This window comes from Amia ocellicauda, chromosome 22, assembly GCF_036373705.1.
Source record: "Amia ocellicauda isolate fAmiCal2 chromosome 22, fAmiCal2.hap1, whole genome shotgun sequence".
Lineage (NCBI taxonomy): Eukaryota > Metazoa > Chordata > Actinopteri > Amiiformes > Amiidae > Amia > Amia ocellicauda.
In genome coordinates this window covers 2,862,739-2,878,291 of record NC_089871.1, presented here as the reverse complement: position 1 = coordinate 2,878,291, position 15,553 = coordinate 2,862,739, and the positions used below count along the sequence as shown (strand labels likewise).

The following is a 15,553-nucleotide window of genomic DNA, read 5'->3' as shown; positions in this document are numbered from 1 at the left end:
TTAGCAGGACCAAGGTTGGCATTGTGCAATACACTCGAACACAGTGGTCCTCAACCCTGGTCCTGGAGGACCCCCTACTCTGCTGGTTCTTGTTTCAACCGAGCTGTCAATTGCATAATTTAACCCTTAATTTAACTAAGCATTTGCTTACATTTGACCATTTAAATTGTGTAACTCATAAAAAAGTTGGTTTCTTAATATGATAATAAGTTCTTTATACAATGTAATACTTTGTAATACCTACTGTTTAAAATAATTAAAATGCTCTGATTTAGGGACTTATCAGTGAAATTGAGGGTTCAATTCAGTAATGGTCTGGAACAAAGAACAGCATTGCAGGGGGTCCTCCAGCACCAGGGTTGAGAACCACAGGGATGTATGCTTTTTACAATGTTGTTATTGGTCATATAAAGAAATTGAAAGGTAATTCGCAATGTGCATCTGTGTCTTTCTTTTTGCATTTGTTTTTCTTTTTGTATTTGCGTTTGTGTTTTTTGGGTGTGTTTTGCACTTCAGGGCCACCGTAGTTTTCCTGCAGCGGGGCAGGGAGAGTTGCCTAGAGACGGGAGTGCGTGATGGAGAAGTACGACAAAATCAAAATAGTTGGAAGAGGAGCTTTTGGGTAAAATATAAAATACATAAAAACACACAAAGTGTATAGTAGGAGCCTTTGCATTTGCCGAAGATCACATTTGAGCAAAAGGCGAAGTCGTGGTCTTTTGCAAAACTTTGAAACGTTACGTTGTGTCGTGCAGGGTGTGATGCTGTAGCGTTTCCATATCGCGACACACAGGCATGTCGGCCCCTTGTGTGATTAAAAGCATCTTACTTCATATATAGTAAATCCTTTTTTTGTTCAAAGGCATGTTTGCGGTTCTGTGATGTTACATCCCGGTGGGGAGCGCTTTGAATACAGTTGCCTGAGATAAGCATGCAGAAACGCGTGTGTATGTGTGTGTAATAATTATTAATATAATGTAGCAGCCGGGGGTAAACTTTGAAGACTTTATTGGCGTTTTCGTTGGTTTGATCTGTCCTGTCGGTGGGTGACTATGGCGGATTTACAGTTCCCTGCCCCCCGGAAAACATCACGGTTTTGCAGACAATGAAAATAATCATGCTGCTTGTTTATGCATGTGTGTGTATTTATGTATGTATTTCTGAAGCTGTATACTACTCCACTGCATGTTGGCAGACCATCTCTTTCTGCTTTCTATAAAATAAGGGTGGCGACATAATAAAGACATTTTTTCTCAGTATTGCCACTCTCTGTAATGTGCTCTGTACACCAGAGAAGGACGCCTCTCTGACAGACTGAGCGCCCATCTAAGCTGGCCTCTCCTCTCCCCTCTGCCCTCTCCTCCGTCCCCGGGGTCAGGATCGTGCACCTGTGCCGGAGGAAGAGTGACCAGAACCTGGTGATCCTGAAGGAGATCCCTGTGGAGCAGATGACCAGGGACGAGCGCCTCGCTGCCCAGAATGAGTGCCAGGTGCTCAAGCTGCTCAACCACCCCAATATCATTGAGTACTATGAGAACTTCCTGGAGGACAAGGCTCTCATGATCGCCATGGAGTACGCGCCAGGTGATTGCCCAGTGCCAACCAATCATTTTAAGGACGGTGACAGTTTCCCTTGAAGTGAAATTGGTGAGGCTGTGCTGTGTGACGCTTACTGTCTTCTCTGTTGCTGGTGTCGTGGCAGGAGGCACCTTGGCTGAGTACATCCAGAAACGCTGCAACTCCCTGCTGGACGAAGACATCATTCTCCACTTTTTCACGCAGATCCTGCTGGCGCTCTACCACGTGCACAACAAGCTCATCCTGCACCGCGACCTCAAGACCCAGAACATCCTCCTGGACAAGCACCAGATGATCGTCAAGATCGGGGACTTCGGCATCTCCAAGATCCTCGTCAGCAAGAGCAAGGCCTACACCGTGAGTGCCAGTGCACTGTTTAATAAGGAGTGTTTTTTTGGCCCGTTTCTATATGGTAAAATAACTCATATATGCCTTTGTTTGGGGTCTGTACTTAAAATCAGCTTCCGTTATTTTATTTTTCCTTTTTGTTTTGGTTCGATGGGCTTCTGCAGGTTGTGGGGACTCCTTGCTACATCTCCCCAGAGCTTTGTGAGGGCAAACCGTACAACCAGAAGAGTGACATCTGGGCACTGGGGTGTGTGCTGTACGAGCTGGCCAGTCTGAAGAGGGCTTTCGAGGCTGCGGTAAGGACACACTGACTTTCACCCCCCAAATCAACCTCCATTTTCATAAATTTGTGGTGGAACTGTGCTGTACACAAGACTCTGCTTGAACCGCAAGACTCAGAAACCACATTCAGTAGTGATGTGGTTACATCTGCTCTCTTTAAGGCTTGGTGTTTTTACTGTCTGGGTCAAGGCATCCCATCTGTACCTTACATGGTCAGTATTATGTAAATGTGTCCTGTTGCATTGTGGGATACAAATGTTTCCCAAACTTTCCAGGTTGATTTTTATTATTACAATAAAACCTTATTTCACATATTTGATGCACTGCCCTCTAACAAGACGAACTCTGAACACATATGTAGTACATAATATATATATATTACAAATAAAAAGAGTAAAATTATTAACATGCGCACAACCGTGTTGTCATAAAAAAGTGCCAGATAGCTGACAAATGAAAATAAAGAGATGCTCAGGTTCATGTAGCCAACATGCATAACAGCAACCTTTTGATTTAAAAGAATAAAATTAAAATGTGACAGGATGTCAACCTGGGACATTTTGAATGCTTGGAACTCTTATATCCTTCATCACTCCCTACATGTGATGAAAAGTTGGTTTTAGCTCGATATATTTATTTACTGGCTTGAGCTACAACATCATATCTTACTGGTGCTGCAGACTGGACTCAGAGAACAGTATCTGGGATAGCCCTGTCTATTACACATGATAAGAGCGCTGTATCACGCAGGGTTAGTCATTATGCTGAATTAATACTCCTCCGCATGTCTTTACACATAGATCCTGGTGTGATGTTTATTTGAAAAAATACCAATTGAAGAAGTTAATTTTAACTCTGTGTGCACATAGACAGATGAAAAGCTTTCAACACGGCGACCCGTTGGTTCGGTCTAGTCACTGGGAAACTGTTTGAAACCCCCCAGAATGTTTTGTCATTTGGGACCCAAATCTTATCTGCCTTTCTCCTCAGAATCTGCCCGCCCTGGTTCTGAAGATCATGAGCGGTACCTTCGCCCCGATCTCGGACCGCTACAGCCCGGAACTGCGACAGCTCATCCTCAACATGCTGAACCTGGACCCGTCCAAGAGGCCCCAGCTCAACGAGATCATGGCACATCCCATCTGCATCCGGCCGCTGCTCAACCTCTACACGGACATCGGCAGCGTGAAGATGAGGAGGTGAGGGGCAGAATGAAATGGCAACGAGATTGCCTTCCTGCAGGTTCCTCCTCTTGCCCTAAAGCTCCTGAAATGCAGAGGATTAAAAAGACAAATGTGGATTATATAAAAGTCAGCGGTGGAATATTTTGAGCTTATATCATAAGTTATTTTTTTTCAAGGTTTACATTGTCTGATGACGGCATATTGCTGTGCTGGGATTGAGGGATTTTCATGCGACAAAAGCAATACATAAAAAGGATTTAGGAGATGTATGGACATGCTGGAATTATTTATTATATTGTGTGGTTGCGTGCGTGTGTGTGCCAAGATGGCGAAGAATAAGAAACCGATAAAATTATTGCTGCAGCTGACGTCAGTTGAGTTGAGAGGGGGGAGGGAGGGGATGCGCTAGCTTATACAGCAGCAGACTCTGGGTCTTATACAGGAAGCGCTGAGTTTATTTCATGCCTATGTCTTTCCTGAAATAAAACAGCAGTTTTATGGATGTTCATTCCAGCTGAGCTCAGCTTTATTAAAAGAAGTGATTTGGCTTGATGAAGAGTCCTTGATTAGGCCTCTTATAATTATTATTATAATTATGTTCTGCTGCAGATTTTAAAGTATGGGTAACATCGTCAGTAACTTATATAATATAATTACCCAATCATTATTTCAAATAAGGGCTTATTGAAGTGGTAGGGAGCTCAGTTGGATTGCAAAACATGCAACATTATTTCCTGGATCAGTGGTGTCCTTGTGTTTCCCTGCCACCTCCATACTGAACAGACAGTTTCTCATCTCCAGGATCGAGAAGCCTTTGTCAACGGTCCAGAGTGGTGCCCACGGGCGACCAGGGGGACGAGTGCCCACCTCCCGCTCCAGAGGTCAGTACAGCCTGCACTTTCAGGACTGTGACTCGTAAGATGTTGTGTTTTCACAGAAGCATATCAGGAAGCCCGCTGAAATATGGTATTTTAAAGTCTACCTTGCTCCAAAAAACATGAAAAGAACATAAGTATTAAAATATCACCACTTCTCCTGGTCACCCAATTAGTGTTAAACAAATTACAATGTTGGATAAAAAAAAAAAAAACTAGAATGCAGATGCAGAATTCCGAAAGGGAATCTGTACAACCACAGAATGCAGCAAGTTCTGGAATGCAAGAGAAATCGCATCCCTTGCGGTTGTGCAGTACGTGACTTTATGTAACGCAGGGTGGCAATGTAGAAGCCCCACAGATGAAAGTGTACGAGGAACTTAGATGAGGTACACAGCGTAGACACCCACTCATCTGTGTTGTACCATTCTTTCCTGTGTTCCAGGGGGGCTTTTGAGCTCCGGCTATGGGAAGGCCGTGCACCCCCCTCCCCTGTCCTCTGTCTACACCTGGGGCAGCGGCATCGTGGCTCCCCTCCGCCTGCCCATGCTCAACACCGAGGTGCAGCAGGTGTCCCTGGGACGCACGCAGAAGATGGGCATCACCAAGTCCGGGCGGCTCATCACCTGGGAGGTAGGAAAGCATGTGTCCTGTCAGATCTTGCCTCCGTTGGTTGTCTCAGCTGTTTTGGGTTTGAAAAGTAGAGGTGGTGAAAATGCTTGTGCTGACAGAGGAATGCTTCTTCAGGAACGAAACGCTGGGCTGCACGGAAACGGGTTTTCATTGCTATTGCAAATGAACCTTAAGCCTCTTAGACTGACGGTTAGACATGTCTGGTCTTGAATCATCTACAGTTTTCTGTAAGTTGAGGTTTGTTTATTTACTTGGTTATTCTAGCTGCGCTGAAATCTAGGATGACCCCCGGCTTACAGGTGCCATCAACCAGTGGCTAAAGACCATGTTAATTTTGACGAGCCAATAATACATTAAGACAGATGACCATAGATATTATGATCTTATCTTATACTGATGTTATTCACTGGAATGTGTGAATAAATGTTCAACAGTGACGATGTTAGCATTTCTAAAGAGTTCCCGAGCTGTGACCTGCTCTTCCTGGTTTGCAGGCTCCCTCAGTGGGCTGCGGGGAGCCCACCCTGCCTGGCTCTGTGGAGCAGCTGCAGCCCCAGTTCATCTCCCGCTTCCTGGAGGGCCAGTCTGGGGTGACCATCAAGTCTGTGTCCTGTGGGGATCTCTTCACCACCTGTATGACAGGTAAGAGCCCAGGAAGAAAGCTTTCCTTGGTCAGTATGTCTACATCACACCCCGGTCAAATCAATAAAAAACAGAAATAGACAGAAATACCCGATGAGGGAAACGGAAGTTACTCTTGAGACAGCACCTTGGGCATCGTTCACTGGGATGACGAATAGCTAAAATGTGCTCTTAGCCTCCTTCAGTGCACTCCTACACAACATCCTTTAACAGGTGCTGCTTTTGCCATCTGATCGAATTGAAGACTGTTCTCTCTGTTGCCTTTGTTACTTAACAATCCTTTCACTGCAACAATGATCCTCTCGTCGCTCGTGGCTGCCTTGAGGGAGCTGTTAATAGTTTATTTGCAGATAACTGAGGATGTAAAAAGCCCTATTCTTGGCTCATGGTAGTGTTAGTGACATTATCGCTTATTGTTGTGCAGGATATTAGGTTGAAGTTTGAAGTGAGAACTATCGCAGGTCTATCTAGATAGCATCATCGCATGGTCTCAATGTGCCAAAGCTCACACTGTATGCCAGGGGTGGGTTGCTGGTCATGTTTAATTTGTTTGTATTTTGTTTTTTATTCATTATACAGACAGAGGAATAGTCATGACATTTGGGAGTGGAAGCAATGGCTGTCTGGGCCATGGCAATTTTAATGATGTCACTCAAGTGAGTAAAAGACGATTGTTTTTGTGTTGAGCCCCTTAATTAATGTAATATCTATATACAATAATATAATTGAAGACTCTCTTACTGAGGGGATGTGAACAGACTCAACAGACAGCCACCTGACCCTGTATCTCTCTGTTCCCTCTGTCTGTCTGTCCGTCCATCCTTCCAGCCCAAGATAGTGGAGGCCCTTCTGGGGTACGAGCTGATACAGGTGTCATGTGGGGCGTCACATGTCCTGGCAGTAACCAATGAGAGGGAAGTGTTTGCATGGGGACGAGGAGACAATGGTAGTGGGACATTTTTAACTAATTTTTCCCTTGTTTCATGTTTTATTGAATTGTGTTTGTGATTTTTTAGCTCACTCGTTGTCTTTTACTTTGCTTGTAAGTAAACAACTGACTGTAAATGTATTCATGTCTGTTGAGGTCTGCATCTGAATACCGCAGATGTTATTCTCTGGTGTGGCATAGTAAGCTTGTTCCTCTCTGTCTTTCTCTAGGCCATGTTCATAAATCATTTACCACAGTGCATAGTTTACATGCTGCTGTTCCATAGAAAACAACACATGAAAAACTGTCGTGTACATCTTTCCGGATGACTAATTATATAAAAACAATGGTAGGCAGGTTCAAAAATGTTTTGTAGATGTGTTATTTTATTGTTCTATGCTTAGGGTGGTACTACATGGTTTACTATATGAGTGAAGCCCACTACGTCTCAATCGTTCTGTATCTCTGATAGGTCGTCTTGGGCTGGGCACCCAGGACTCCCATAATTCCCCTCAGCAGGTGTGTGTGCCAGTGGACTTCGAGGCACAGCGGGTTCTGTGTGGGGTTGACTGCTCCATGATTATCAGTACACAGCATCACATACTGGCCTGTGGCAGCAACAGGTAATATAAGTGTATGCTGTATAGACTCTGGGCTCTATTTTCAGATGCTTAAGAGGGAGATTAAAGGACAGATTGGCAAAGTTCAAGCAGGACAATTTCGGTTTTCTAACAAAGTTTCCTGTCTGAAATTCCATCTCCTTTACATTCTTTGATTGGTTTGATAGACAACTGTTAGCGGCCAGAAATACTAAATAAAAACTAATGTTAGTGCTTCTTACTCACTTTTATAAATTTAAAAAGATTTAAGATTTAGATCAGGGAGATACCCCTGGGGTAATTTATTTAAATCAAGACCAGCAAATGCGCAATTTCAATGAATTCCAGTGAAAGGAGATTCGCACGCTGCTTAGCAAGTCGAGAATATATTCAAAAAAATATTTTAATTCTGTATTCCAGTGGCGAACCTACTACTAAAAATGTGAATGTTTGAGCATTGAGCCCCACATTTCCGAAAGTAATTTGAGAAACAGCAAGAGTAATGGATTTTCACCCAGGTCATGTGCTATAAGTTTATTTTTTGTGAAGGGCGCCATATCCACCAGACAACGGTGTATTTTTAGCACTGATTGAATATGATCTTTTTCCATATCCAGGCCCCTCTCGCAGGTAATGATGAGATTTAGATGGTTTCTTTCTCAGATTTTTCACTGTTTACGAAAAAGGCCTTGAATGATATGAATCCTTCCCCAGCTTAATTGCAATAAAAATTCTCTTTCCCCGCAGTTTTGTTAAATAAAATACACTGATGTCTCAGGCATGCTGTTTGAACTAATACTGAACAGATCTACGAACGTCTTTTCAGTTGTGGAGCACGTTGTTGGTTTCCACTTGAAATGGTATTCTATTGTTTTCTTAAAAAAAATGCACTGCATGACATTTTGGTTTTGCAATGCATTGTGGTGTGTTGTATTGAAGATCAGTTCAGGCATCTTACGGCAGGGCTCGACCCTACAGGGCTACATTCTGAGACTCTGACACACTCTCTCCAAACCGGGACCTTCCACGTGCCATCTGTCCCACATTAAGCGTTGGCCCTCTTATGAAAGGTTTTGGCTGGCGAACACACAAGAACCTCACTGACATGGGCAGAGGGGGGTGTTGCCCTCGAAATGTCTGTGGTTTCTAGGCTTCCTGCTTCCTCCTAGCAAAATGCTTTTGGGCAATAGTCACTGACACGTTAGCTCCACGGTGTCCAGGGCAATGTTTCTGCTGAGGAAGAGGGGAAAAACGCCCAGCTGCTCTAAAATAACCTTAATGAAGTGGTTAAGAGGTTTTGACACGTTAGTTTACAAAGCTGAGGTGATTTCACTATGTTTGGAGAAACTCATTCAGATTTATTTGTTTCTGAAACAGCTTGTATGCAGTTTTGGCATAAAATATCTGGAGACAAAATAATAATTCAGTGTGTTATGTTTTATGACTGGGTATGAAAACATTTTTTTTTTTCCTCGTGATTAAAAAAAACATGCCTTTCTGGCAGTATTTATGCATATAAACTCTGCTGAGTTTGCGTTTTTAAATGCCTGAATAAGGGTGAGATTTGTATTTATTAATTATTTTGGCATAATCACAAACATTTAATCTGTCTGTGTTGCATGTTTAGGTTTAACAAGCTGGGGTTGGATAAGATTAGTGGTTCAGAAGAGCCCCCCCCCTCTGATCAAGTTGAAGAAGTACACACCTTCTGCCCCGTCCAATCAGCTCCTCTGAATGTAGAGAAGATCATTCACATTGACATTGGAACGGCCCATACGGCTGCAGTCACAGGTAAGACCGTTCTTCTGCCACTTCCAGGGCAAGTCTGATTTGGCCACACTTGTTGGGCAGTATGGATGGTCCTTATATACCATGATTTCTTCCTTCATCAGTTGTCAGGTAGCCCTGGCATTTTCAGGAGAGGTAAACTTTTTGTTGTCTTATTTATTCTTTAACCAGATGCATCCCATCGCAGAAAAAGCTAGGAAATTCAAACAGTAAACTGACACCAACTGCACTAATGCGTAGATATGTCCAACAGACTCACCTTTGTTCAAGCAAAGGACTGAATGACCCTGGCGTCTCCCTTCCATTGCAGAGCTTTGATCCAGCCACTACTTTATTCACGTCATTGACCTCCATTGACTTATTTTTTACTGTGCTGCTGAAGATCAGTTATACTAAATGAATTAAAGTCTGGTATGGGCGCAGGAATGTGCAGTGGAATGCAGTGAATGTGGAGAGTTGATTGCCTAGGGAATATTTATACTATTTATTTATTTGGTTGATGCCTTTGACGCAAGTGGCTTACATGCAAGAAAAGTAGAAAATGACTTGGTGCAAAAGGTCACAACAAACGTACAACATGCACTGAATGAGGTAGAATGTAGTGCGGGTGAGCAGTCGCATGAAGAATGAAATCAGAGATACGAGCATTCTGGGGCATCTTAAGTGAAGGTTGCCCTTAGGTTTCCCCTTGAGTGTCTCATCCACATCCAAAACTTAATGCATACGTGCTTCAATAAGTATGCAAGTGGCCCCAGATCTTCTATGGTGAGCAGCCTAAAGTAATGCTTCGCTTTACTGGATATGCCCATTTACACCCATTCCGAGTGTTTGGAAGTGACATGATGTTTGTTTCTGTGTCCTCCTCCCCCATCTCCCTGTTTGTCTGTCAGAAAAGGGCCAGTGCTTCACCTTCGGCAGTAACCAACACGGCCAGCTGGGCTGCAGTACCCGCAGGAGTAGCCGTGTGCCCTACCCCGTGCCCGGGCTGCAGGCTATTACCATGGTAGCGTGCGGGGACGCCTTCACTGTGGCCATTGGAGCAGGTGAGGCAGTGGCGGTGGTGGCATAGGAACCGCTGCGGTGACGAATAAACCGCATTGGCATTTTCCAGGGTCAGGGCCGGGTACGGCCTCTGTAGTCTGAAGAATACGCACAGCACACTCAGCCATCTCATTCGGTTCCGTTTCAAATCTGTGTCAACTAATCCATCATGATTTCAGTGCTCTTTAGCTGGCTGATCTATGCACTGAGACTTAAATAAAACATTTAAATATGGATAGTCTAAGTGCCTTACCCCAGGCATTCAGTTAATCTACATTGGCCGCTTGTGTCGTCTCCCACTGAAGCTGTTGGACTGGACTGGTTTTACTATCCATTCTGACACCGTTCCTTTGCTGTTAAATTGCAACGGTGACTGTTTCAGATCTCGTACTCAAATCCTGACGGTCTCCTGTTGAAGTGGGTTAATAATTCAGTGCTTTAACAGGCAGTTTTATGTAGTTATTGGAATATGTAACAGCCCTTATATACTGAAGCACAGTCATATAGTCTTCTGCTGTGGTTGCCGGAAAAGTTAAAGCATTCCAGATACATTCTAAAATTACTCAGCGCTGAATCACGTGTAACCAGCGTTCTTTCTTGAGCAGGGTGGTAGATTTAAAACAGTGAATGCCATTCCTCAGCTAGAGAAAGTCTTTCCAGTTTTATCAGTTTTCACTGTATACCATCTAGGCAGGAAACAAGGAGTGTGATTGAATCAGTTTAGGGCTTAGAAATTCTATCTGCGTAGAGGTAAGATATAATAAATTTAACAAAGTGTAGATAAGGATAGAAATGTAAAAATTGCAAACACTACAAAAACATGACGATTCATTTTTCAGTGAGGTCTTCGTCAAAAACACACCGTATCGAGCAATTGTATGTATGGAAACCATGTATAAGAGTAGAGGTATATTCTGTTGACCTGTGGGGAAGTGTGTACTTGTTTAAAATATGTTTTACTCTTTAAAGTAACGTTCTGTATATCCAGTTTGAAATGCCCAAGCTTAATTTGGTTTAAGGCGTGACAAAATCTAGCAATAAATGTCCGAGATGTGAAAGCTTAGCAGGGATGCTGTGACCTCTGCCACTCCTGGAGCCCCCTCGTTGTCTTGGGAATGTTTTACGGAGGCCCGAGTCTCTGACTGCCATGGGGTCGCTCAGGCTCAGTGATGGGATTAAAGCTTTGTTCTGGCCCAGCTCTCATTGCCCCTTTCTGACTGTAGAGGCGGAAGTGTACACCTGGGGCAAAGGGGCCCGGGGCAGGCTGGGGAGGAAGGATTCTGGGATCCCCAAGGCGGTGCATCTCGAGGAGACTCATCCCTACACCGTGGCATCGGTGGCCTGTTGCCACGGGAACACGCTGTTGGCAGTCAAACGTAAGAATCTGGTTTTTTTTTCGTTTACAGTGATTAGAGTGTTTTTATTTGATCTCTTTGTGACATCAGCAGTTTTTTGAGGGGGCTGTGAAACATTACATTCCCAGTTAATCTTGTCTGTTATGGGCTGATCGACCAACAGAGTAAAATCCAACTCAGTCCCTCTGGCTTTCACATGTGCAGGTTTTATTTTTTGTATTTTGTGTGTGTGTGTGTGTGGATTTCTGTGACGTACGTTTTCAATAAAAATAGAACACATGGCTCACACAAATCGATTCAAACACTTACTCATGCCCCAGTGTCACACACGCTTTCAAAGTGTTTCTGAAGCGGAGTTCTTCACTGCCCATATTAATGCCTTCTGGTGGTGTGTCTTCACATTCTTAAAGGAGGGAAGTAGGAATGGAAATCGTGAGTTTGAACCAAGAAGAAAAAATAAAGGAGTCCCTAAACACGTGGAGGGATCCAGCCCATGTGGGTGTGCAGTGACCATGCCATGGCTTTGTGTCCAGCAGCCTGGGGCCCAGCTAATTAACTCAGGGTGCGGCAATCTGTTGTCCTTTTCCCTCTGAAGATCTAATAAACTGAGCAGCGGGGCCCCCACTAAACTATTTAGCTCATGAGGAACCAGTAGGGGGGTGGGGGGTTGGTTGAGGGGTAAATGCAAACACGAAACAACAAACCACTCGCCATCGCTGCCCTCTCCTCCAATCCTCACGCAGCGTTTCTCTGGAAAAAACTGAATAGGGAATAACTGCCTTAAGGTAGGAGGTCCCTTTTCATCTGTGCTGGTTGCTTCTCTCCAACAAACAGATAATTGTCAGCTTGAAGCACAAAGAAGTGTTTGATGTTGCGGAGAGAACAGAGACTCTTTGGCATCGTTGCTTTTAATTTGTTAAACATAATTATCTTTTTTTTTTTTTCTCTGCAGTGGTTCAGGTTTTTTCCGTAACTTCGCAGCTTGAGAAAGTCTTGCAGGGTAGTTTCTGCTGTTCTTTGCGTTCTACCTCTACCCTCACCATGACAAACACAAGCACACGCATGGAGTTGTGTTGTTTGATCGACTGAGGCGTGGGGAGGCCCCGTATCCTGAAAAACAACCAGGTCTCCCGCAGCGTGTTTTTTCCACTGGTCCATACTTCCTGATCTGCTTTATCTTTCGCGATATATATTTTGAAATGAAGGTTAGATTAAAGCCCCAAACCCCTCCCCACCCCCAGCCCCATTTAAAATAGCCACAGCTTTAGTAAAGATTAAACAACAAAAAAATCTAATCAGTAAGAGAGAGATCTATAATCCAGCAGGCAGGACAGGACCGAGCTCTGTGGTGCCTGGGCTTTGCATCGTTACAGATAACTCGCCAGAGGAAAGATGTAGCTTGGCTGGCCCGTTGGGTTGGGTTGGGGTACAGGACTGCATTGTCACAGTGCCAGTATATTACCTCTTCACTGTTCGGAGGTCTTATCTAGCTCTTCCTAGGTGTTCGTGGGTCCAGTCCAAGTGGTCCCTCCAGTGATCTAGGGTTTTGCTCCAAGCAGCAAAGATCTTGAGATTCTACACAGCTTTCCAAAGTATGTAAGATTTTCACCGTCCATGTTTATATTAAAGACGAGGAACCATGGAAGCATCTGCCTTGTTGCTGTGTTATGACTGGAGGGCGTTGTGTGACTATCCTGGGGAAAAAAAAATACTACGTTTGCCTTTCAGTGTCCCATCAAATGTTAGAAGAAGCTCTAATAGTGACTCCCAAAAATAAATCTTCAATGAGGGTGTTGTGGGATTCTGCAAAAACTCGCAATTTGATTCCACGCTCATGTTTCACTTCGTAGTGTTTCTTTTAAAGTGTGATTTTTCCTCTGGAACATAAAGTACAGAGATACATCTTGACATGCCTGATAAGGAGCTGGTTGGAAGCCTTGCACTGTCAGGCCCTGGGGAAGCTGGAAGATTTATGGTGACTGCGGTAACCGAATAAGTGAACTCTGTACTATCGCTTGGACCAGCCAGGGATAAAGACCCTATCCAGCTGCTGTACTAAGTGTTGTTTCATTTCTCAGAGCAGCTTGCTTTCATTCAAATATTTTTGTCTTTTTCAGCGTTTCTGGAGGAGAGTATGCCCAGATGATGCTTCACAATGAGTCTCCTCCCCTGGAAGGAGAAATCCCAATTCAACAAGAGAGATGGGTCATCATCAGATGCGATGCCTCCTTCGCACCATTAGGGACCTTTTATGTTGCTGGCCAGTTTGCAAATGTCTCTTAATGAGCGTATTTAAGACTCATCCAGCTGGGACATAGTGTTCAGTTAATGATTCGGAGAAGGCTTTTCACAGTTATTTGGAGCCACTGACAAGGAATTACTGAATGCAGGCACAGAGGCAACTACAAGAAGCCTCTTCTAGAAAACCAGTGCGATATTCACACAGTAACTGGCCACAATACTCTGTAGATCACACAAACGTGACTGGTATGAATCATGTCAGTATCACGCTAAGCATGTTCTCAAAAAGTCAGTTTAGTTCTTACCCATTGTTGTTCGTTACCTTGAAACTTTATCGCTTGCAGATCTGTAGGCATTTTTCCTTTGCAACTTGATACCACTATTGTTGTTGTTTGTGTAAGGAAATTAAACGGAGGCCTAGCGATAAACTGTTGCCAAGGGCATTCCTCTGTGAAATGAGGAAATGAAACTGACACCCTCACTCTCTCCGAGGTTGCCCAATGAGATTGAGAGGAGAGGGGGCACACTGAGGTCCAGAGATCCACGTGAGTCACATTTTCAGATGGTGCCGTCAGGAGTGATCACAACATGTTCTGAGGGACGTGGAGCCCAGCGATCGTGGTAGGATTGTTACAGTAAGCGCAATGAGACTTTCTGGAACCGAAGCTCTGTGGATTTTCATTTGTAGGGCATCTGAAGTAAAACAATATCACCTCCAATACAGTTGATGATGTGTTGAATGGCAGTGCTCAATATTCCAGTCTGTCAGGTTGTGATTGTTTGTCTTTCTTGACTTATGTCTTGTTCCATTACAGCACTGCCCCCACTCCAAAAAAACACTCCTGAACAGAACTGCCCATTTAAGCAATTATACAAAGCTTTGCCCCCCATTGAGCGAACTCTGTCTCTGAGGGAGGGAGAGTCTTTTGTCTTTTGTGAAATGTGCAGTGACATGTGAATCATGACTTTTGCGTAGACTGGTTTTGCTGGGGGTATTTCTTGGCTTGTCTTGTTGTTTGTTGACTACAAAAGGATCAGTCACACAAAATAAAAAGTATTTGGAGCAAAGTGTCATTCGGCTTTCCATTCCTTTGCTATCCTGCTATACAACATTGCTCCATTTTCACAAATTTTAAACTGGCTTGTGATACAGATCTTAAAAAGGCCAAAGTGCCAGGAATCCGAAATCCACATTATCCAATGTGTCTCTGTAGCAGAACGATGTGAGAAGTGCTTTATAATCCAGTCTTAAATCTACGGGCTGTTTCTTCATGTTGAATGTCTTCAAACAACCTACCAGCCCCCCAACGGTCAACACCAACTTCCACTCTGAATAACGAATGATAAAAGTCAACATTTGCAAAGGGAGCGAGATCGCAGGTGTGCACCTGAGATACTGACCAATATCTTTTGGAAAAATACCAAAAAAACGTATAATCAGGTTTTAATACTACATAAGGAAAAACGGAACAAACACAAAATAAAAAGCCATAAAAACTCCAGCGAATACTACAATTGTTTGGCACTTTGTGTAAGCTGTGTAATCATCCTGCTTTGTTTTACAAGCAAATAAGCAAACATGTCCCTGTGTAGCACAATGTGTCGCAAACCAGCTGTCACCCAGTCTGATGTCTGTGCAGATAAGATCATTCAAGCTTTTCTCTAGACTTTGTACGGCTTTTGAATTGTGTGGCAAAATAAACAAAATACACGATCGCATTCCTCTTCATCAAAATATATCAATTTTTACCCTCACATTTCAAGTTGATTTCAAAGGTTTTGTGTGATGCGCAGAGATCTCGAGAGCTTCAAATCACTTTCCTTTATTGGCACTTCTGTACAGAGATTGCAAAGTTAAGCGCAATGCTAGCACAACCTTCGGCTTAAGTGTGTAGAGCTACAGTGTGGTTCTCCTTTGAATTCATTGTGCTGTGAGGTGTAAATAAAACGTGTCACTGTAACAAAGCAAGCACAGGGCAGGTGTAAGGGACACGGCCGGAGTTCATAGTGACTTTCAAAAGAGCAAATGATTGGGTTCTGTAGTAGAAGTCATGGAGTA

General features: G+C 43.7%; 1 protein-coding gene across 2 annotated transcripts in view; it reads left to right on the top strand.

Annotated features, from left to right (window-relative positions):
* The first annotated feature begins 544 nt into the window (after window positions 1-544).
* nek8 (NIMA-related kinase 8) overlaps window positions 545-15,553 on the top strand; it is a 50,354-nt gene continuing 35,345 nt past the window's right edge. Inside the window, exons 1-15 of one of the 2 annotated variants that reach the window (XR_010805238.1) lie at window positions 545-622; window positions 1,379-1,584; window positions 1,703-1,935; window positions 2,091-2,222; window positions 3,199-3,407; window positions 4,194-4,273; window positions 4,713-4,900; window positions 5,395-5,542; window positions 6,122-6,198; window positions 6,371-6,488; window positions 6,943-7,093; window positions 8,697-8,860; window positions 9,748-9,900; window positions 11,122-11,274; window positions 13,371-14,129. Coding sequence is in view for 1 of the 2 variants with exons in the window: in XM_066695254.1 (XP_066551351.1) it covers window positions 576-622; window positions 1,379-1,584; window positions 1,703-1,935; window positions 2,091-2,222; window positions 3,199-3,407; window positions 4,194-4,273; window positions 4,713-4,900; window positions 5,395-5,542; window positions 6,122-6,198; window positions 6,371-6,488; window positions 6,943-7,093; window positions 8,697-8,860; window positions 9,748-9,900; window positions 11,122-11,274; window positions 13,371-13,399 (2,088 nt within the window). In the remaining variant the exon portion in view is untranslated. Of the gene's footprint in view, window positions 623-1,378; window positions 1,585-1,702; window positions 1,936-2,090; window positions 2,223-3,198; window positions 3,408-4,193; window positions 4,274-4,712; window positions 4,901-5,394; window positions 5,543-6,121; window positions 6,199-6,370; window positions 6,489-6,942; window positions 7,094-8,696; window positions 8,861-9,747; window positions 9,901-11,121; window positions 11,275-13,370; window positions 14,563-15,553 lie in introns of those variants that run through there. The other variant, XM_066695254.1, reaches the window with a different exon arrangement.